This window comes from Tasmannia lanceolata, unplaced genomic scaffold, assembly GCF_043159265.1.
Source record: "Tasmannia lanceolata isolate RefF3 unplaced genomic scaffold, GAP_Taslan_0.1 ptg000037l, whole genome shotgun sequence".
NCBI lineage: Eukaryota > Viridiplantae > Streptophyta > Magnoliopsida > Canellales > Winteraceae > Tasmannia > Tasmannia lanceolata.
The window spans coordinates 14020538-14038371 of record NW_027518714.1 but is presented as its reverse complement, the minus strand read 5'-3'; the positions used below and the strand labels follow the sequence as shown (position 1 = coordinate 14038371).

At 38.3% G+C, this 17834-nt stretch overlaps 1 protein-coding gene across 1 annotated transcript; it reads right to left on the bottom strand.

Annotated features, from left to right (window-relative positions):
- Nucleotides 1–5466: 5466 nt before the first annotated feature.
- On the bottom strand, nucleotides 5467–16550 carry LOC143862435 (uncharacterized). The gene is made up of 8 exons (XM_077373482.1): nucleotides 16290–16550; nucleotides 10455–10535; nucleotides 10135–10223; nucleotides 8564–8638; nucleotides 8253–8389; nucleotides 6896–6994; nucleotides 6748–6831; nucleotides 5467–5910 (listed from the first exon to the last, which is right to left on the bottom strand). The coding sequence occupies exons 1-8, from the start codon at nucleotides 16410–16412 to the stop codon at nucleotides 5813–5815; spliced, it is 786 nt and encodes a 261-aa protein (XP_077229597.1). The 5' UTR covers nucleotides 16413–16550; the 3' UTR covers nucleotides 5467–5812.
- Between the last annotated feature and the right edge of the window lie 1284 nt (nucleotides 16551–17834).

Here is a 17834-nt window from a genome sequence, read left to right as displayed (position 1 = left end):
AATGGAAGGCAAAATTTTGAAACAGTGCATGAAAGCAATGTAATTCTTCAATCTTTCGAGACAAAAGCTTGGAGCTTTACTAAAATAACATAAAATTGTTTACAAAGAACAATTGGCAATAAGGCCCAATATGCATTTTGTCTCTATAATCCCTGACTTTGCCAACTTACTGGCAGCACCACTTATTCATAACCTCCCAAAAAAAAGAAAAAAACAAGAAAAGAATAGACTTTCAACCGATGAAATGACAAGGAGCATGAATAAGAGTTCCTTCAAATAAAACCGAGAAAAAATAAAATCAATACAAAAATGCAATTGCTTGGACCTTTCACAGTGCATGCAAGGTACTACCTACCATACAGGCCATGAACAGCTTCCTTCCTTCCATTGCACCGACAATTTGCTTCGATAAGTATGAAAAGCTTACATACAGATTACACAGTGTGAACGTCGTAAGGGGCATCTCATATATAGATTTCCATATTATATATACTAGCATTCTTGGCTTGGCCCATGCTTGTGTAAAATAATGAGCCTCACCCCATCAAAACATGAGGTGTAAAATGATGAGCCCTGCCCTATGCATGGCTTAGGTTGAGATTGTAGGACCCGCCCCATCAAAATATGCGCCAAAATGGTGGGCCGGGCCCCACCGGATGCACGGATTTAAGTGGAGTTGGTGGGACCTACCTAATCAAACCATGCCGTAAAATGGTGACCCCACACTAGTGTAAGAATTTAGGTGAAAATAGTAAGCAAGCTCATGGATGTAAAATGGTAAGTCTCGCCATATGCATGGGTTTGGATAGAGATGGTCAGCCCTAATATGTCAAAACATGAAGGGAAGTGATATATTTGTCCCATTTTCTTATTTGTGACAACCCCCTCAAGTCTATTTATAATTATTCTTTAGACTAGAGGGGACTGTCCCAAGTAAGAAAAAGGTACGCATGTATCATTTCCCAAACATGAGGTGTAATATGGTGGGCTCGATTGGGCATCGCTTTGTCAAAAGATGTGTTGTAAAATGATAAGCCCCACCCATGCTATGCACGAGGAAAAGAAAAAATCCACCTTAGAAAAAATTCCATTAATATTTTTCGATGAAAAAAGTTTTTCAATACAAAATTTCCTTTCTCGTTCTTTTTCTTTCTATTGGAAATTTGTATTGGAAAACATTTTTCTATGAAAAATTATAATGAAATTTTTTTACATCTCATGCATAACACAGGTGGGGCCCATCATTTAACAACACATGTTTTGATAAGCTAAGCCCCATCATTTTCCTACCATTTTACATTTTACACCTAGTATCAATATGTTAGGGTCCACCATCTCTACCCAAACCTATGCATATGGTGGGAGCCACCATTTTACACCCATGAGCGAGCCCATTATTTTCATCTAAATCTTTACTTGTGTCGGCCTGCCATTTTATGCCATGGGTTGATAGGGTGGGTCCTACCAACTCCACTTAAATTTGTGCATCAGGTGGGGCCCATCATTTTACCTCATATTGTGATAGGGTAGGTCCTACAATCTCCACCCAAGCCCATGCACAGTATGAGGCCCACCATTTTACAACTCATGTTTTGATGGGATGGGGCCCATTATTTTACACCCATGCTTAACATAGGCCAAGAATGCTAGTATTATCCATCAACCTAACCTTTCCAAACCAACCAGCAACACAAAATACCAAGGGCTTCTGACCTCTTCCACTGCTTTCATACTTTCGTGGTACACAATCTGCATCTCAAAGAGAAAAAATTTAATTCTCTTTGGTTACCGAAGGGTACAGAAACATTTCAGAGAAAACACTATATCACAAACATAATTTAAAAAAAAAAAACAAACAACACCTGTGCATGAAAAATTGACATATATGCTCCACTAATGTTGCTAAGTGGAGTTTGGAAACAATAAAAAGATATGTAAAATGAGCTGAAACTCTGAATTATGTAGCCATTTGGGAAAAAAAAACCTGAATTATGTACAATGTATGTCATGACGAGATTACACCCTTCAAATATAAATGGCTAATGCCCAAGAAGATCTTCATTAAAGAATGCATTTAAATGTTCATCAAAGAAGAGCTCAGGAGAACATCACTCAAAAAACAAGGATGATGGTGCTCAGTACACATGTAAATGCTCAATCTCTAGGTAAAAAAAAGATATTACAGCATAAATAGTAGGGATCACTCTCAGATCCTCTCTGTTTTTCAGGTTGAGAAATGGACTTGAATCTGGAACGAAATGGAATATATGGCCATTCCATTCCGGATTTTGGGCCGGAATGAAATTTTTTGTCCATTCCTGATGAAACGAAACGAATTTTACACCTTCGCATGCTACTAGTTATCGTCTCATCAGAAGGTAATTTCTTATTCTCACAGATAGTAACAAGGATTATCTGATTCATGTAATTAAGATTGCTCTTATCTTGTTACACTACGAACCGGTGTTTAAAAACGCGGGAGAGTCAAATGAGTTTATTGACTCTGTAGGGAAAAACGCAGATTGCTGATGTGGTGCAATGCAGAATGCGGCCAAGGTAAGAAAAAGCAGTCGACAGGCAAATTCCTTGTCGAGTCAATGAGTTTTTAACACAGCTACGAACATGCTTTCTATTGGTATGAACAAACAAAGTTATCAATAGACACTGTCTAGAGACATCACATCAAATTAGCAGAACCAAAAGAACAAAAACAACAACTCTTAAGAGAAAATCATTACACAAAGATATCAGATTTGTACAATTTAAAACATTGACATATGTTTCTATTGTAAAGATGAAATTGCCATGGCTACTCAATAGTTCTACCTGTGTACACTTGATTTCATACTTATAATGCTGCAGAAGGTCTAGATCAGACAACCATGCGCAGTCAAGTTCAAAAAAAAAAAAATCCCATCCAAAATCTTCTCTATTATGCTATGATTATTCTGAAAATTGTCACTTAATTACAAATTCAACTTAATTACAACTTCAGAATACAGAATTCTAATCCAAAGTGTCCAACAACCTAAACCAACACTAATTAGAAGTCCCAAAATACAGAGTAAAGAGAAACATCGTTGAAGGAATTGTTCAAGAAGTGCGTTTGTAACCTTACCATTCGACGAACGATGCACCAAGTCCAAAATCCGCAACATTATTAGCATAAGAACCCACATTTCTCTCAAATCTCCCATCAAATTCCAAATTTCCAAAAGACCCACTTGCCTTTAGATCTCATGGAACTAGAGCATGTTCTCATGAGGTCCTTGTCTTTGATAATCTCTGATCCTTTTACAATAAAAAAGAAACGAGTTCCCCTTTCTGGGTGTTGGGATTTTTGGTCTATGTTTTTGCGGAAAAAAAAAAGCTCAAGAGGACTGTTGGGTGTTGCAGAACATATATGAAATGAGGACTGCTTGTGTGTTGCAGAACATGAGGTCACCCACATAGTTATGGTCGCATCCCAAGGTAGAAGGATAACAAAATTCATGGGTTTAGTCTTGGCCTCTTGTGAGGCCCCAGACGAGACTCAATGGGGGTTAAGCAGTGGAGCCCAATAAGTAAAGTTATATATTCGTACCCTTTTAATCCCAGGGCCACCCCTGTGTATTCATGACAACTTATGAGTTATGAGTAGGGCTGCAACTCGGGTCGGGCGGGTCGGGTTTTGGAGAACCCAACCCTACCCGAGAAATACCTCGGGTCGGGTCGGGTCGTGTTTTTTTTTCGGAAAACCCACGATTCCCAAACCCGGCCCTACCCATAATAAATCTCGGGTCGGGTCGGGTCGGGTCGGGTTTTTTCACTTTGATGCAATTTTTAAAGGAAATTCTTGTTTGGTAAGGCAACTCAACTCATAGAAGTAGAAATTACACTCACATTACACTTGAATCAAACAATGATGTAATTACACTCACATTACACTTGAATCAAACAATGTTGTAATTACAATCAAACAATGCTGAATCAAACACTTGAATCAACTCAACTCATAGAAGCAGAAATTACACTCACATACAACAACAGTGGGTGCGTGGGTTTTCACTTTTAACTTTTAACTAATAGTAGAAAAAAATTTACATACTATAACTTATGTAACTCGGGTCGGGTCGGGCCCCTTCAAACCCAGCTCGACCCGAGATTCATGCGGGCTTTTGAATGCTCAACCCGGCTCGACCCGAAACCCATGAAACCTGAACCCAACCCACGCTATTTTCGGGTCGGGTCAATGCGGGTCGGGGAAAACCCGGCTCGAGTTGCAGCCCTAGTTATGAGAGTTATACCCTGTCCCTTTAAGAAGGAAAATAATAAAAGGTGATCTTCCTTTTTTAAGAGGTTATCTAGGCACATAACATGGACTTATTTTTTGGGATTTGCTAGGGAATTCTGCGGAAAGGCATTTCGCAGATTACTTTTGCTTGAGAGAACAGCTACAGGCTCACTTTGCAAGATTTTGTCTTATTCATTTAGTCCATCTTAGGTTGCTCTTCTCTCATGCAAAAGTTAGCGGCTCCCATTTTTTTAACCTAACCTCAGCCATTTACACTTCATGCCTTTTTTCACCCTAGAAAATTAAATTTCCAGCATTTTTTAACTCATCTTCTATGGATTTTTCTTTAAATAATTTCTTCCTCATTTCAAGGAAAATTGTAAACCAACTTGACCCTGGAGTTTTTTCTATGGAATATTTTTTCTACATAATGCTTCCCTTTCCAGGATTCCCAACGGCTGTGAGTACACCAAATAAGAAAAATGAAGTGTTTTTTAGGGAAATGATTTCAACACAAACATGATTTTATACATGACGATCATGTTTCTTGTCTTTTATATTTAAAGACCTGTAAAAGGGTTTTAGGGTCCCCAAAACACACTTATTTGACAATTAAATGCTAAAAGACAAGATACATGAGCGCATATATCAAAACATAGTTGTGCTAAAATCATTTCCCATTTTTTATATGGAAGTTCTCTTTCAACCTTTTACAATCTAACAATATCCTCTTAAATTCAGAAATTGTAACTAAGCCCATCCTACAACATCCTGGAAAATCGTGTAAAGTGAATTTTTGATGAACTTTTTTTTACCATTACCCGTCAAAGGTGAGAAGCGGCTAGAAAACAGGGGAAAATAAATCTATACTCAGAATAGAGTTAATTTTTCTTATTTTTCAGCCACTTAGCACCATCTCGTTAATCGGGCTCTCTCAATTCTCCCTCTCCCTCTCCCTCTCCCTCTCAATTCACCCTCCCACTCTTTCTACCACTTTCTCACACTTGGGAAATATTCCCTGAAAACAAAAAATCATGGTTGTCAAACTTTGCCTCAATTTTCAAGTTTCAGTGAGGAAATCTTCCCATACCATGGTAAGTTTATCAAACACTTTAGAATACATTGGTATTAAGCAACCATGCATCATAAGCTTTTAGTTGCTAAAAAACTCCAACATGACTTTACCCCGAACGCAGCAACAACGGCCAAGGCCTCAGTTTCACGTCTGATATCAACAGAAAAATACATGGAAAATAGACTCAAAAAAATTCAAAGAAATACACTATGAATAATGGATATACATGAGATGATTGGAAGGGAAGAGAACATACGTAATGAATCACAGCAACACCTAGCTAGTGTGATACAAAAGCCAACAAACAAATAAAGCCTGCCCACATCCATGTAATAATAGAAAGAGAGAGAGAGAACAAACTGCTGGCTCTCTAACTTCTGAGAATAAGCCACACTTGATGCTCAATAAGTCTTTAGTAACTTCCCCAATTTAAACCAAGCAAGTAGCAAGCAAAACACACACCTCTAGGCCTGGTTGCCCCTCCCTCGTCCTCCTCCCATCCTTCCTCGGCCTCGACCGTAACCTCGGCCGCCACCACCTCTGCCTCTTTCATACCCAGCACCTGCATTTTTAGAAGTTGAATGGGTGGTCACACCTATAACGAAGTACATAAATTTAGAAACAGAGAAAATCGACATGGTTTTGGCAAGGGCAAGCGCCAACTAGAGGACTTGTTTTGTCCTTGAGTTTCCAAGTTGTAAAAAGCTTATAACGGTGCAGTATGAATTCCCTAGTACTCTGATAAGATTTCTGTTGAAAACTGGTGTTGCTTTCATGGGTTGAAAGAGAACACTTTTAACTTGCATCGAATTAATCCGACACGATTAGTTTTTTGAATAATCGATAGTGGGGATATGATTTACTTCTTACCCACACAACAGGTGAGGGGTTTTTTCAAAAGTGGAATAACAGGTGTAAGGGTCTCAACATTTGAGGGTGAAAGTTCAGTTCTCACATTTACCTACCTTGTTTTGATGCACCCCTCTCGATTACTTCAAACTTCTTTTGTTGGTTATGAAAGCTCACGAGGGATCTTTAACAGCCAATGTAAGATTCTCGAATAGATAAAATCCGGGACCCGGACATGCAAGTGCCCCCACACAAACATATTTTTGTATGCACATCATGCATGTATGACACATTCTATTTGGCTAAATAGTCATCTACATAACTGTCTGGTTGATAAACTGTGCAAGTCACCCAACAAAACATATTTTTGTACGCACATCATGCATGTATGACACATTTTATTTGGCTAAATGGTATCTACATAAGTGTCTGGTTGATAAACTATGCAAGTCCCCCAACAAAACATATTTTTGTATGCACATCATGCATGTATGACACGCACTATTTGGCTAAATAATTATCTACATAAGTGTGGTGGATAAACTCTTACCTTGATAACCCCAGCCTCTGCCGCGTCCGCCACCTCCACCTCCACCTCGACTCCAATTCCAGTTATTTCCCCACTCACCATTTTCTGTTAGGATAAGGAAGGGATCACCAGCTGTTAACAAGATGAAGGGAATACAAACATATCATACCTTGATTGTTTCCATAGCGTTGATTGTTGCCGTATCCTCCTCTGCCCCAACCCCTTCCTCCTCTTCCTCTACCACGACCGCGCCCTCGCCCATATGAATCTATAAAAAATAAACAAGACGGTCAATAAAAACTCCTTATGTGGCAAGAAAAACTTGCTATCAGCATTAAAGGATGGAAATCTTCACTTAGAAATGCATTCATTGATGGGCACATGGGGCCAATGCTGTATCATGTAGAAGTCACAGCACTGCAGATATTGAACCAATAATGTTTACCTGGACACCACAATCTACTACTGGTCTGTTGAAATGTTAGCACGATGAGACACCTCAAACTCTTAATGGCACAGATAGGGTGGCATGATGACATCTTGAAAACATTTTGGCACTTGGCACAGCAGTTTCACAAGTGGGTTTTTGGACACCAGCAAATTAGAAACTCGAAGTAGCAAGTCGTAACACCTTTAGTAACCCAAGACTATCACATCTTCCTCTATTCCTCATGTAATGCATCTTCCGTTCTACACTTAATCATTTAAAGTGTGGAATATTTTATTTTTTTTGAAAGATCACAGATTTTATTCCTGAAATAATATACAAAGCTTCTACATACAATACACAACTGGGACATGGCATCCCAAGGGATAAAAGCAGCATTTAGACTCTGGAAATGAATCGCGCTCTCTGCTGTCTCTAATTGTTATTGCTCTCCTGTCTCTAATTATTATCTCACAACACAATAGCATAGTGGTTTTGTGCTACCTGTATTTTAGACTCCATGTAAGAATGCTTAATATTAAAAGTATGGACTTCCTAATCATGGAATCTTATCAGATAATGTTAGAGTGAGCACTGTTTCTTCTTTTCTTTTCTTTTTCTTTACTTCTAATATCCTTCATTTTTTAATTAATATGCAAGTATCCCCTGATGGGTTTTCCAGAGGTTGCCGCACCAGACAGTTGGGGACCAATGCCACAAATATAGGCAAGAAATTCAATTTCTCACAAGAAAATCATGATATTTGATTAAACGATAAAAATATATTTTAACACGATAAATTGACTTTTCTCGAGAGAAATTGAATTACTCGTGATTTTATCGCAATTGAGGAGTTAACTTTAAAAAAATAATTCAAACCTCTTATTCACTCTAAAAATCTCTCAAACATCCTAAAACCTTCGACCTAACCCTAGTTCCGAATTAAAAAAGTGTACATATTTTATATTTTATATTTGTAAATTAATTTAGTTTTACCGTTTTTTCCCAATATAAACCCCAAAAATATATATATAAAATAGAATATCCCGAGATTTTCCCAAGGAAGCTTTCCTTTGTACCAAGCTCCATTCCGAATTACCTTCGTAAGCACCATCATCAACTGGAAGTGGTGCTTGCTTGGGTCGCTGCTGCTGTTGATACTGATACCGTGGCTGCTGCTGCTGATGATACTGATAGTGTGGCTTTTTCTGCTCCACATATAATGGAGCTTGGTACCTTAAAAAGTGAACAGTTTAAATTCAATACCTTGTGGAACCAAGTCAACTTGAAAACAAAAATAAAAGAAATTTGGTGAATTTGGTCCATCTAAGTCTGGAAGTGCCTCAAGCACTTCAATGCTCATGATAGCTGAACAAAATACACTTCAAAATCAAAATATCTGGAAATTACCCAGGAGAAGTCTTGTTTAGATCTCGGGTTGACAAAGTGATAGAAATCATGGAAACATGCCGTGTCATCTCCAAGCTGCATGAAACATTTGGATTCAATTCAACGGAACATGTAAATATATACAAATATATATATATGAGAAAACGGTTCCTACACATATGTGTAGATAACTTATCTACACACTAGCTTAAAATACAGTGGGGGGCATATTATTTGGGTGATCCAAACCATTCATTTTTAAGGCCCTCACATAGATAGGGTGTCCACAAAAAATCAGATCCATAGGATCATCCTAACCATTCGAACTGTGGAGGCAAAAAATGGACTAATTTGTAAAGGTTTAAAGACATCCATTTTACCTCCACAAATAGTAGGGTTGGGATGATCCTATGGATCTGATTTTTTGTAGACACCCTATCTATGTGAGGGCCTTTAGAATTGATGGCTTGGATCACCCAAAGAATGTGGGCCCCCACTGTATTTTAAGCTAGTGTGTAGAGAACTCTCTACACATGTGTAGGAACCGTTTTCTCTCTCTCTCTCTCTCTCTCTCTCTCTCTCTCTATATATATATATATATATATATATATATATATATATATATATGTGTGTGTGTGTGTGTGTGTGTGTGTGAGAGAGAGAGAGAGAGAGAGAGAGAAGGGTTCATGCGCTCGAGTGCTGGGCCCGGGGGGGTACAGATCCCCATCATGGATCGGTGTACAAAAAATCAGCTCCATTGTACCATCTTAGGGTGTCCATTTGTGAGGGCATTTTGGGGCCAAAAAATGGAAAGATATTGTTTGATCCAATGGAGCTGATTTTTGGTGGACACCCTATCCATGAAAGCGCCCATCAAATGAATGCTTTGGATCCCCCCCCCCAAAAAAAATGTGGTCCACCCCTGTTTTTGCGCTCGAGTGCAAAAACAGGGTGGGCCACATTTGGGTGTGTGGGGATCCAAAGCATTCATTTGATGGGCCCCTTTCATGCATAGGGTGTCCACCAAAAATCAGCTCCGTTGGATCACCATAGGGTGTCCATTCGTGGGGCCAATAATGGGCAGATTTGTGTGTGTGCGTGCGCGTGGTGGTGGTGGTGGTGTCGTGTGGGGGGGGGGGGGGGGGGGATCCAAAGCATTCATTTGATGGGCCCTTTCATGGAGAGGGTGTCCACCAAAAATCAGCTCCATTGGATCACCATAGGGTGTCCATTTGTGAGGCCAAAAATACACAGATTTGTGGACAAACAGTATCTGTCCATTTTTTGGCCCCACAAATGGACACCCTAAGATGGTCCAATGGAGCTCATTTTTTGTACACCGCCCCATCCATGATGGGGTCTGTCAAATGAATGCTTAGGATCACCCCCTCAATGTGGCCCCACCCCCGTTTCCAGCACTCGAGCGCAGATAGCCGCAGATGAGCTATCTGCGCTCGAGCGCAGGAACCCTTTTCTCATATACATATATATATATATATATATATATATATATATATATAGAGAGAGAGAGAGAGAGAGAGAAAGAGAGAGAGAGACAATAAACTGAAATAAGAGAGAATCACCGGACTTACGGTACAAGGCCCTCTTCAATGGGTTCCCATACATCCGTTATGCTAGTCGAACTGATGGTAGTATCTTGATGCAACCCGGGAATCCTCTTCTGTTTTTCAAAGGTAAATAGATTACATCAATATTGATGCAAATATATTTACATCATAAGATTGTATTTCTGTTTTCTCTCACAACTTTAGTGGTTATTGATTTTAATTTTTCTCCAAAAAATTATATAAGTTCAGATGAATGTTTAAACAGATGAAAATAATTTCAGCTACGTTTTGTGGAGTTGAAAAAAAAAAAAATTGAAACTACAACAGAGGCGGTCGAAACTAACCTTTAAAATCTCTGCAATAGCAACAGTCTTGCTGATTGCCTGTCCCATTGCCTTCAGGACGATCTCTCTCACTCGTTTTTCCTGTATAAAGTACCACCAAGATTATTAAAAAGATGGAAAATAACACTGTTGAAGAATGCTAAAACTCGAAATCCATAGTGAACACAGGTCTCAACAACAGCTAAAACAGCCATTATTATTTTCAGTAACAAAGTGCATTTTAATGGCATAGCAACGAAAGTGAGAAGCAGATAAAGTGAAAAAAATCATCAAGAGCTAGCAACAAATTAAATTAGTAGAACATAGTTACTCTTGCGAGGTTTAATATTAGTGTGGGTCTCTCTTACCAGAAATCAATACTTATTTGGCAAAATCCAAAAGTTAAATAGGGGCTTCAAATTTCAACCGGTGACCAGAATTAATCAAATTCATAAGTTTCCTTCTTAAACACCAATAGCCACTGTCATGAAAGTATGAGCGAGCAAGGCCTTTGATGAGGGTAAACCGAGGCTAAAGTTGCCTTGATATCTCCTATGGCCATCTATGGCCAGACACTCTTGGATTTAGAAACTTCCCGCATCAACCATGACTTCACCCGAGTCGAGTTGACGCCCTTTTTACCTTTTACCGAATCTTCATTTGAGTCCGCATTGTGCCCCACCAAGTAAATCAAGAAGACAAGAATTCCTTTGGCTCGCGAAGATGTAATGAAATTTTGGCCATGTCAATCACTGATTTGCCCGAGCCGACTTCTTTTTACCGTGGCAGGCAGTGTTCTCGGTTTAGAGCATAGTGACCAAGTTGAAGAGGGACGGGCATCAACGGATTGCTAAGTTGCAGCATTTAAAGGCAGCAAAAATGAGTGAACGTCTATGATGAGTGAACTGTCTATGAAACAGGATAGTTAATTAAAAAATTCAGGCAATTCTGACAGTTCTGGGCATAAGGTAACAAGGTAATATGCCAAAGGTAGAATTATGATTGTAGGATATGAATGATAATGTTGAAGTAAAAGGACTATTGCAGAAAGTTTCTATAACAGAAAATTAATCCACAATAAGGAAGGGTTTTAGCACTTTCCAGATGGGTCTGTAATGATGCTGGGTTTTTTTCTGGTCAAAGGGTCAGAAAATTTCGAGTAGGGTAAGGCAGTAAGGACAGATGTAAGGGTAGGTTGTACAGGTTTTATGTGCAGAAAATTTGGACTATTATAGGTTTGGGCATAGACTGTGAAACAATTGTGACAACCGTCGCAGGTTTTAGAAGTTTCAGATATAGGCAAAGTGATCTGAGGGTTCAAAGGGTTACAAGGACAGGCTACGGAAAGTTTCAGGTGGAGTCATCGAAGAAAAAAGTGGACCACAAGTCCATGACTACACTGCGCGTTACAGGCAAGTCTGTAACAGACTTTAAAAGGATTTCTTGATATTGTCGCAATTCTGGAATGGATTAAAGCAGTGGAAAACTGGCTGTAGGTATATAGGAAGTGTTTAGGGGTTGTAGGCTTTAGCAAGGTCGGCTGTAACAGTTAAAAGTTCCGTAACAGATTTAAAGAAAACCTGTAATAGATCCGACTAGACTGTCAATAGACTGTTATTAGGTTTGTTAGGGGTCTGGTCTGGATCTGGAATGGTTACAGGTTGTATCTGGATATTTGGGAAGATTTGAAAGTCCTGTGGTGAGGTCCTGGGATGGACTGTAGGGGTTAACATTTTTCCGTTCAGGGGAGAGATTAGTCGTGGGGTTTATGATTGCTGCAGGCTAGGATTTGGTGGGGGATGAAAAGGTGATGCAGGTCAGCAATGATGTTCGTAGGTTGAAGGTTACAAAAAATTTAAGTCTGCCCTACATCAGTTTAGTATCAGAGAGAAGTACTGCCCCTTCCTTCAATCAACTTGCACCATTCGCCCTTCTAAAAAAAATCCTAGTCAAATATTACATGGCCTCCTGAATATACTACTAGAAGCAAACTACTAATCATTCTTAAAATAAACTCCTAACTCAACTCGAACTCCCAATACTATGATTCTATAACCACCGACCAATTGGATTCCTTCTTGATAAAAGAGTGGGCCCATTTCTGATTAAAGTGAAATGATGTCATCATTTTTTTTTTGAATGGTAATATGACACAGATAGAAATAGGAGAATATACAAGGCCTACCGAAGAGGTTAGCGAAAGGAAAGAAAAAAAAAGAGAGAAAATACAAAGATGCCAACTGGAAAGAAACCTCAAGGAGGAAAAAATCAAAAAGTTCAAGATCCTGTCTCTCAACTCAGCCCCGGTAAAGACTGGCCGCCTCAGAATTTGCTAAAAACTACCTCCGCCCATCCAATTCGATCCCTAATCTCATCCAACCAACAAGCAAATCTCCAGGGATAAGGCATACTCCCCTTCAAACACCCAATAAAATTCAGAGACTTTGTTTGTGTACAAACTTTTATTTCCTCCTTATGCGAATAAATAAATCAATTCCTTTCTTTCTTTTTTGATTTATTTACTATTATGTGGTAGACGACGACTCCGACATGTACCCACTTCTGGCATGTTGTTCCCTCCACTACCACCTTAGCCAAGTCCAAAGACTCAACTAGCGAAATGATGTCATCTTATGTCATAAATGCCTAATGAATCTCAATTGGATTCCTTCTTTGACAATATCCACAGGATTGATAGACACATTGGCATGATATTTGCACCCTCTTTGATATTCTCTTTGGAAGTAATTATACAACCTGTCATTATATTAGTACCTCTATTGACAATGCCAACAAAAATGTCCACCAAAAATATTGGTTGGTGCTTGACTTTCGTGCATGGTTTTAAATTTCCACTGAAACCGACACAAAATGGCTGAAATGTTTCCGTTTCCATCCCCACCGAAACCGAAATGACCGAAATGCATAAACCAAAATCGTAAGTGTAATAGCCATATACTATATTAGTATGTATTAGGTACTAAATTGTTTGGCATGCACAACAGTGCATGTCATTAGGTGTTTGATGTTTTCAAACCATTATGGATGGCTGCCATGCTTATATGACGATTTCTAAGTGTGTATTTGTGCTTATCCGTAGATCTGTAGATGTCTTCCCGTGCTTTCTCAATTACATGTAAGACAAGATTGTCAATAATTGACTAGGTTTTGTGCACAACCCTGAATATACATAGATCAATGGATGGGTTGTCTTCAAATTTTTCGTCAATTTTGACATTGAAATGTTGCAGTGTCTTAACTTCCATGGCCACAATTTGAAGTTTTCGCAGCTTGATGTAGAAGCAAATCCTCTTAAAGCATGTCTGTTCTCACCTTTTGAAGCATCCCGTAACACTTGTCTAGCAATTGTTCTTCTCCAAACATTCTAAATAGAGAGTACGACTTTTTTATCCTCAAATAATGTAGTCGATCCACGTGTTGTCACATTGGCTTTGAATTACAACTGTCGTGTTTCTCGTCCGTAAATAATGAGAATAAACAAGGACATAGCATGTTTAGTTAGATGGTCGATATATCACGGTTGGAGTTATCTCTATAACAATAATTTCATTCAAACAATGTATTGTGTCTTTTTGAAATTCATGGTTCAATGACATTTATAGGTTGATCGAAGTTGGCACTCATAGATTTAAGTTTTAATTAGTGAGATGTTATATTGCTTTTACTCTCCAACAAATTTCATAGATTGTTCAATAATAGTGTACTTACGTCATGTAACAAACTCTGTCACATGTTGTGCTAGTGGAAACTGTTATATTACTAGATAAACAGAGCAGGATTTGCAATGTGAGTCTGCAAAGATAGTGCTGCACAATTTAGTGATTTACTATAGCCTATCTTCTAGGCACATTCTCAGCCTTCTTGATGGATGCCCCCCCTAATGTGGGGCTCTTTACTGGTTAAGGTGCATATGGATTCTTCTGCCTTACAATCTATACTAATAAGGGCGTGATAGGGGGGCCTTTTCATTTCTCTTCCGCTTCTCTTCTTCTTCTTCCTTGTCTTACTCAAACAGGGGGGAGATTAAGTATACTTCATTGGTTCAAAAAAAAAAAAAAGTATACTTCATCTTCTTCTTCCCGAAAGAACAATAAACATATATTAAAATCATTAAAAAACAAGCATACATTAAAATCATTCAGAAAAAACATATATTAAAACCTCCATACCCTTCGATCTTTCAAGCCTTAAATAATATGCCTATGCCTTGCAAAATTACCCCTATGTTCATGACACTATAATATGGGCCATGAACTAATAAGCTCTACATTCGTATTATATCCTGTTGCTGACCATGACATCATCAATTCTTAAGCTCGGAATGTTATGTGAAGATTCTGTGACCTATTCTCACAATATACTCCATGAGGATGTTGTGGCACTACCCTTAAGAGTACCAAACTCGATATCCATACAGGCGAGCACCACTAGCATTAGGCTATCAGGACAAAACACTACTATTTAGATCATGTATATCCGGTCAGTGATCATGACATCAGCTATCCAAAGGCTGCTGAACTATGTACAAAATATATGACTATACTATGAGTTAGACTCGGTGTAAACTCTGTGAGTATGCCAATGGCACTACCCTTATGGAACTTTTACTCGATAACGATAAAAGCAAGCATTACTAATATCTTGTGGTGGGGGCCGCTGACATGGGCAAAACACTACTATATGGATAATGTCTCATTGTGAGACCAAGACTGAAGGACTTCTCAATAAAAGAAAAAATGAAAAACACATTCCACCTCAATGTTATGGCCCCTTCATAAGTCTAACTCTGTAAATTGGCTCAAGAAATTCTCATTTGGGCCCACATAAAATCATATATGAGGATTTATTCATAAACTTTGATGGCAAAAACATTGCTGAGGCGAAATTTGTTTCTAAAGATAACAGAGAGAGAGAGAGAGAGAAAGAGGCAGGCTGAACAAAAGATGTCTGAAATTGAACCACTGTCAATTAATGTATTCAATGAAAAAGCTTCAAGAACCAATGAACAGAGCATTCTTAAAATACATACAGAAAGGTGGATGTACACTTATACTCAAAAACTCAACCCATTCGCAAACATGCCCTTGTAAACATTAAAAAGAAAGGAAAAAGAAAGGACAAATGTATTACCCTACCCAGAAACCAAAATAATGACGACAATGACAAATAACCTAAGCAAACTAGCAATTTATCATCCAACGCCTTGTCAAGAATATATAGCATTTTATCAACCAGCACCTTGTCAAAAAATCCATTGTTCTTTCCTGATCCTATCTTGTACTTCTGACCAACTTGGTCATAGGGTTTCCCCCTTTCATGATTTTAATAAAAAAAATTGTCATTCAAAAAAAAAATGAGACCAATGCAAACATTAGAATAGGGAGAAGAAAATAAAAAATAGGAATCAAAATACCCATTTGCCAGGAAATCAAATATGCAAGTCTTGTGCACCACACACACACACACACACAAAGGGAAAAAAAAGAAGAATAGGGTTAGTTCCATCCCAAGAAAGGATTAGAAAAAGAAACAAAAAACTCACAAAAGAGATAAGAATAAAGACAGATACAAACACAAACTAATTAATACAAACACAAACTAATTAATACAAACACAAACTAATTAATACAAGCACAGACTAATTAATATAAGAAAACCAGATATCTAGCAGAAAATAAATAAATAAATAACAAAATTGAAAAGAAAAACAGAAAATAAATAAATAAGATACAATTACCAAGCATTAAAACCTACAAGAAAACAAAAAAAGGATATGTTATTGAGAAAAGAAGCAATCAAAACCCTAACGAAACAAAAATCAAAACATCAGATTACCTGAAGGAGGCTGGTGGCATAGCTGATGTAGTTCCTTATGAGGCCTTGTGTGGTGATTCGGATCTCGTTCTCGTTAATCGTAGTCTCTGGCCTCGGCTTTTCGACTCTCTGGTATCTATCCATCACTTAGGATTAGGGTTAGGGTTAGGGTTTTCCTTTCTTTTTAAGCTTTGGGGAAGAGGTGGGACTGAGGCGAGAAGAGAAAGAACAAGGGGTCTAAAACCCTAGTGAGGTCTAAAAAAAAGGCTAAAACCCCGCTATTTTAACAGCCATACGGTTGTTTGAAGATTAGGGCACCTTTGGACTCAAAAAGGGCAGACGATAAATTCGCACCCTCTGTAGAATAATTCACACCCCTTACAAAGTGCGTTGTGGGCCTTCTGGCAGACTTTTAACGCTTTTTGATGTCAAATCGTGTTATCAGTGGTGTGAATTATCTTACAGGAAATGCGAATTTATCATCACCCAAAAAAGAGCAAAACCAACAATTTTGGAAGTAGGGATTTTTCTTGGGTGATGATATTTTCACTCCCTCTGCAGTACTTGGACACCCCTTATAACGTAATTTGACATAAAGTTGCTCACTTTTCACGTCAAACCAGGTTATAAAGGCGTGTAAACGTAATGCAGGAGGGTGAAAATATCATCTCCCTTTTTCCTTCACGAGATTTTATATGGTTCGGCAGTATAGTCCAGTATTTTTTAAATAGTACCGTACGGCTTACTCCGTAGGATGATCCAAACCGTCTATTGTTTGGGCCACGACGTAAATATGGTGTGCCCCCAAAATCATTTCCATAGGATGATCCTAACCCTTTGATCTCTCTGAGGTAAAATCTCTTCTTTCACAGGGTGCGTTATAATGAGATGGGGTGCTTAACATACACACCCCTTTTCCTGGAATGACCAAAATACCCCTTCTTTGCGTTAGGATATAGGTGCCCCTTGAGATGATCAAACTACCCTTAATATAATAACTTAGGGCCCTGTTTGGGCTCATTTTTTCGATGTAAATGAGCATGGAAAAAATTTTACACACATTTTTCTACTTAAAAGTGGATGTAAAATTTGTTCTATGCCCATTTTACATTGAGGCTCCGTTTCTTTCGACGTAAAATTGGATGTAAAATGAAACAGAGCCCGAAAGAAACGTTTGAAAAACTTATCCATAATTCCATGTATTTCAATTGTTTTAGTCCACCCAATTTGTAATGATATCCTTCTAAATAGTCATTGATCTGAAACAAAAAACTTTCCTTGGAAAACTTTTCCACAAGAAATAATTTTACCTGCAATCCAATCAGTAGGTTGTTTTCTTCAACCCTCTTCATTTTCTGTGCTCTATAGTGGTGAAATGCGTAGTGACTCTTCTCAGCTTCAAGAGTTAGGCGATTATCCTCAGTAGATGTTTTTCTTTGTTTCGATCATGTTTATCCATGGAAGTTAGTATAGAGTGAAGATGGAAGGAGCTATTGGTAGGGGCCTCCTCATAGTTCACATTGTTTGTTTCCCAACTTTGCTATCTCATTGCATTTTTCAAAATCA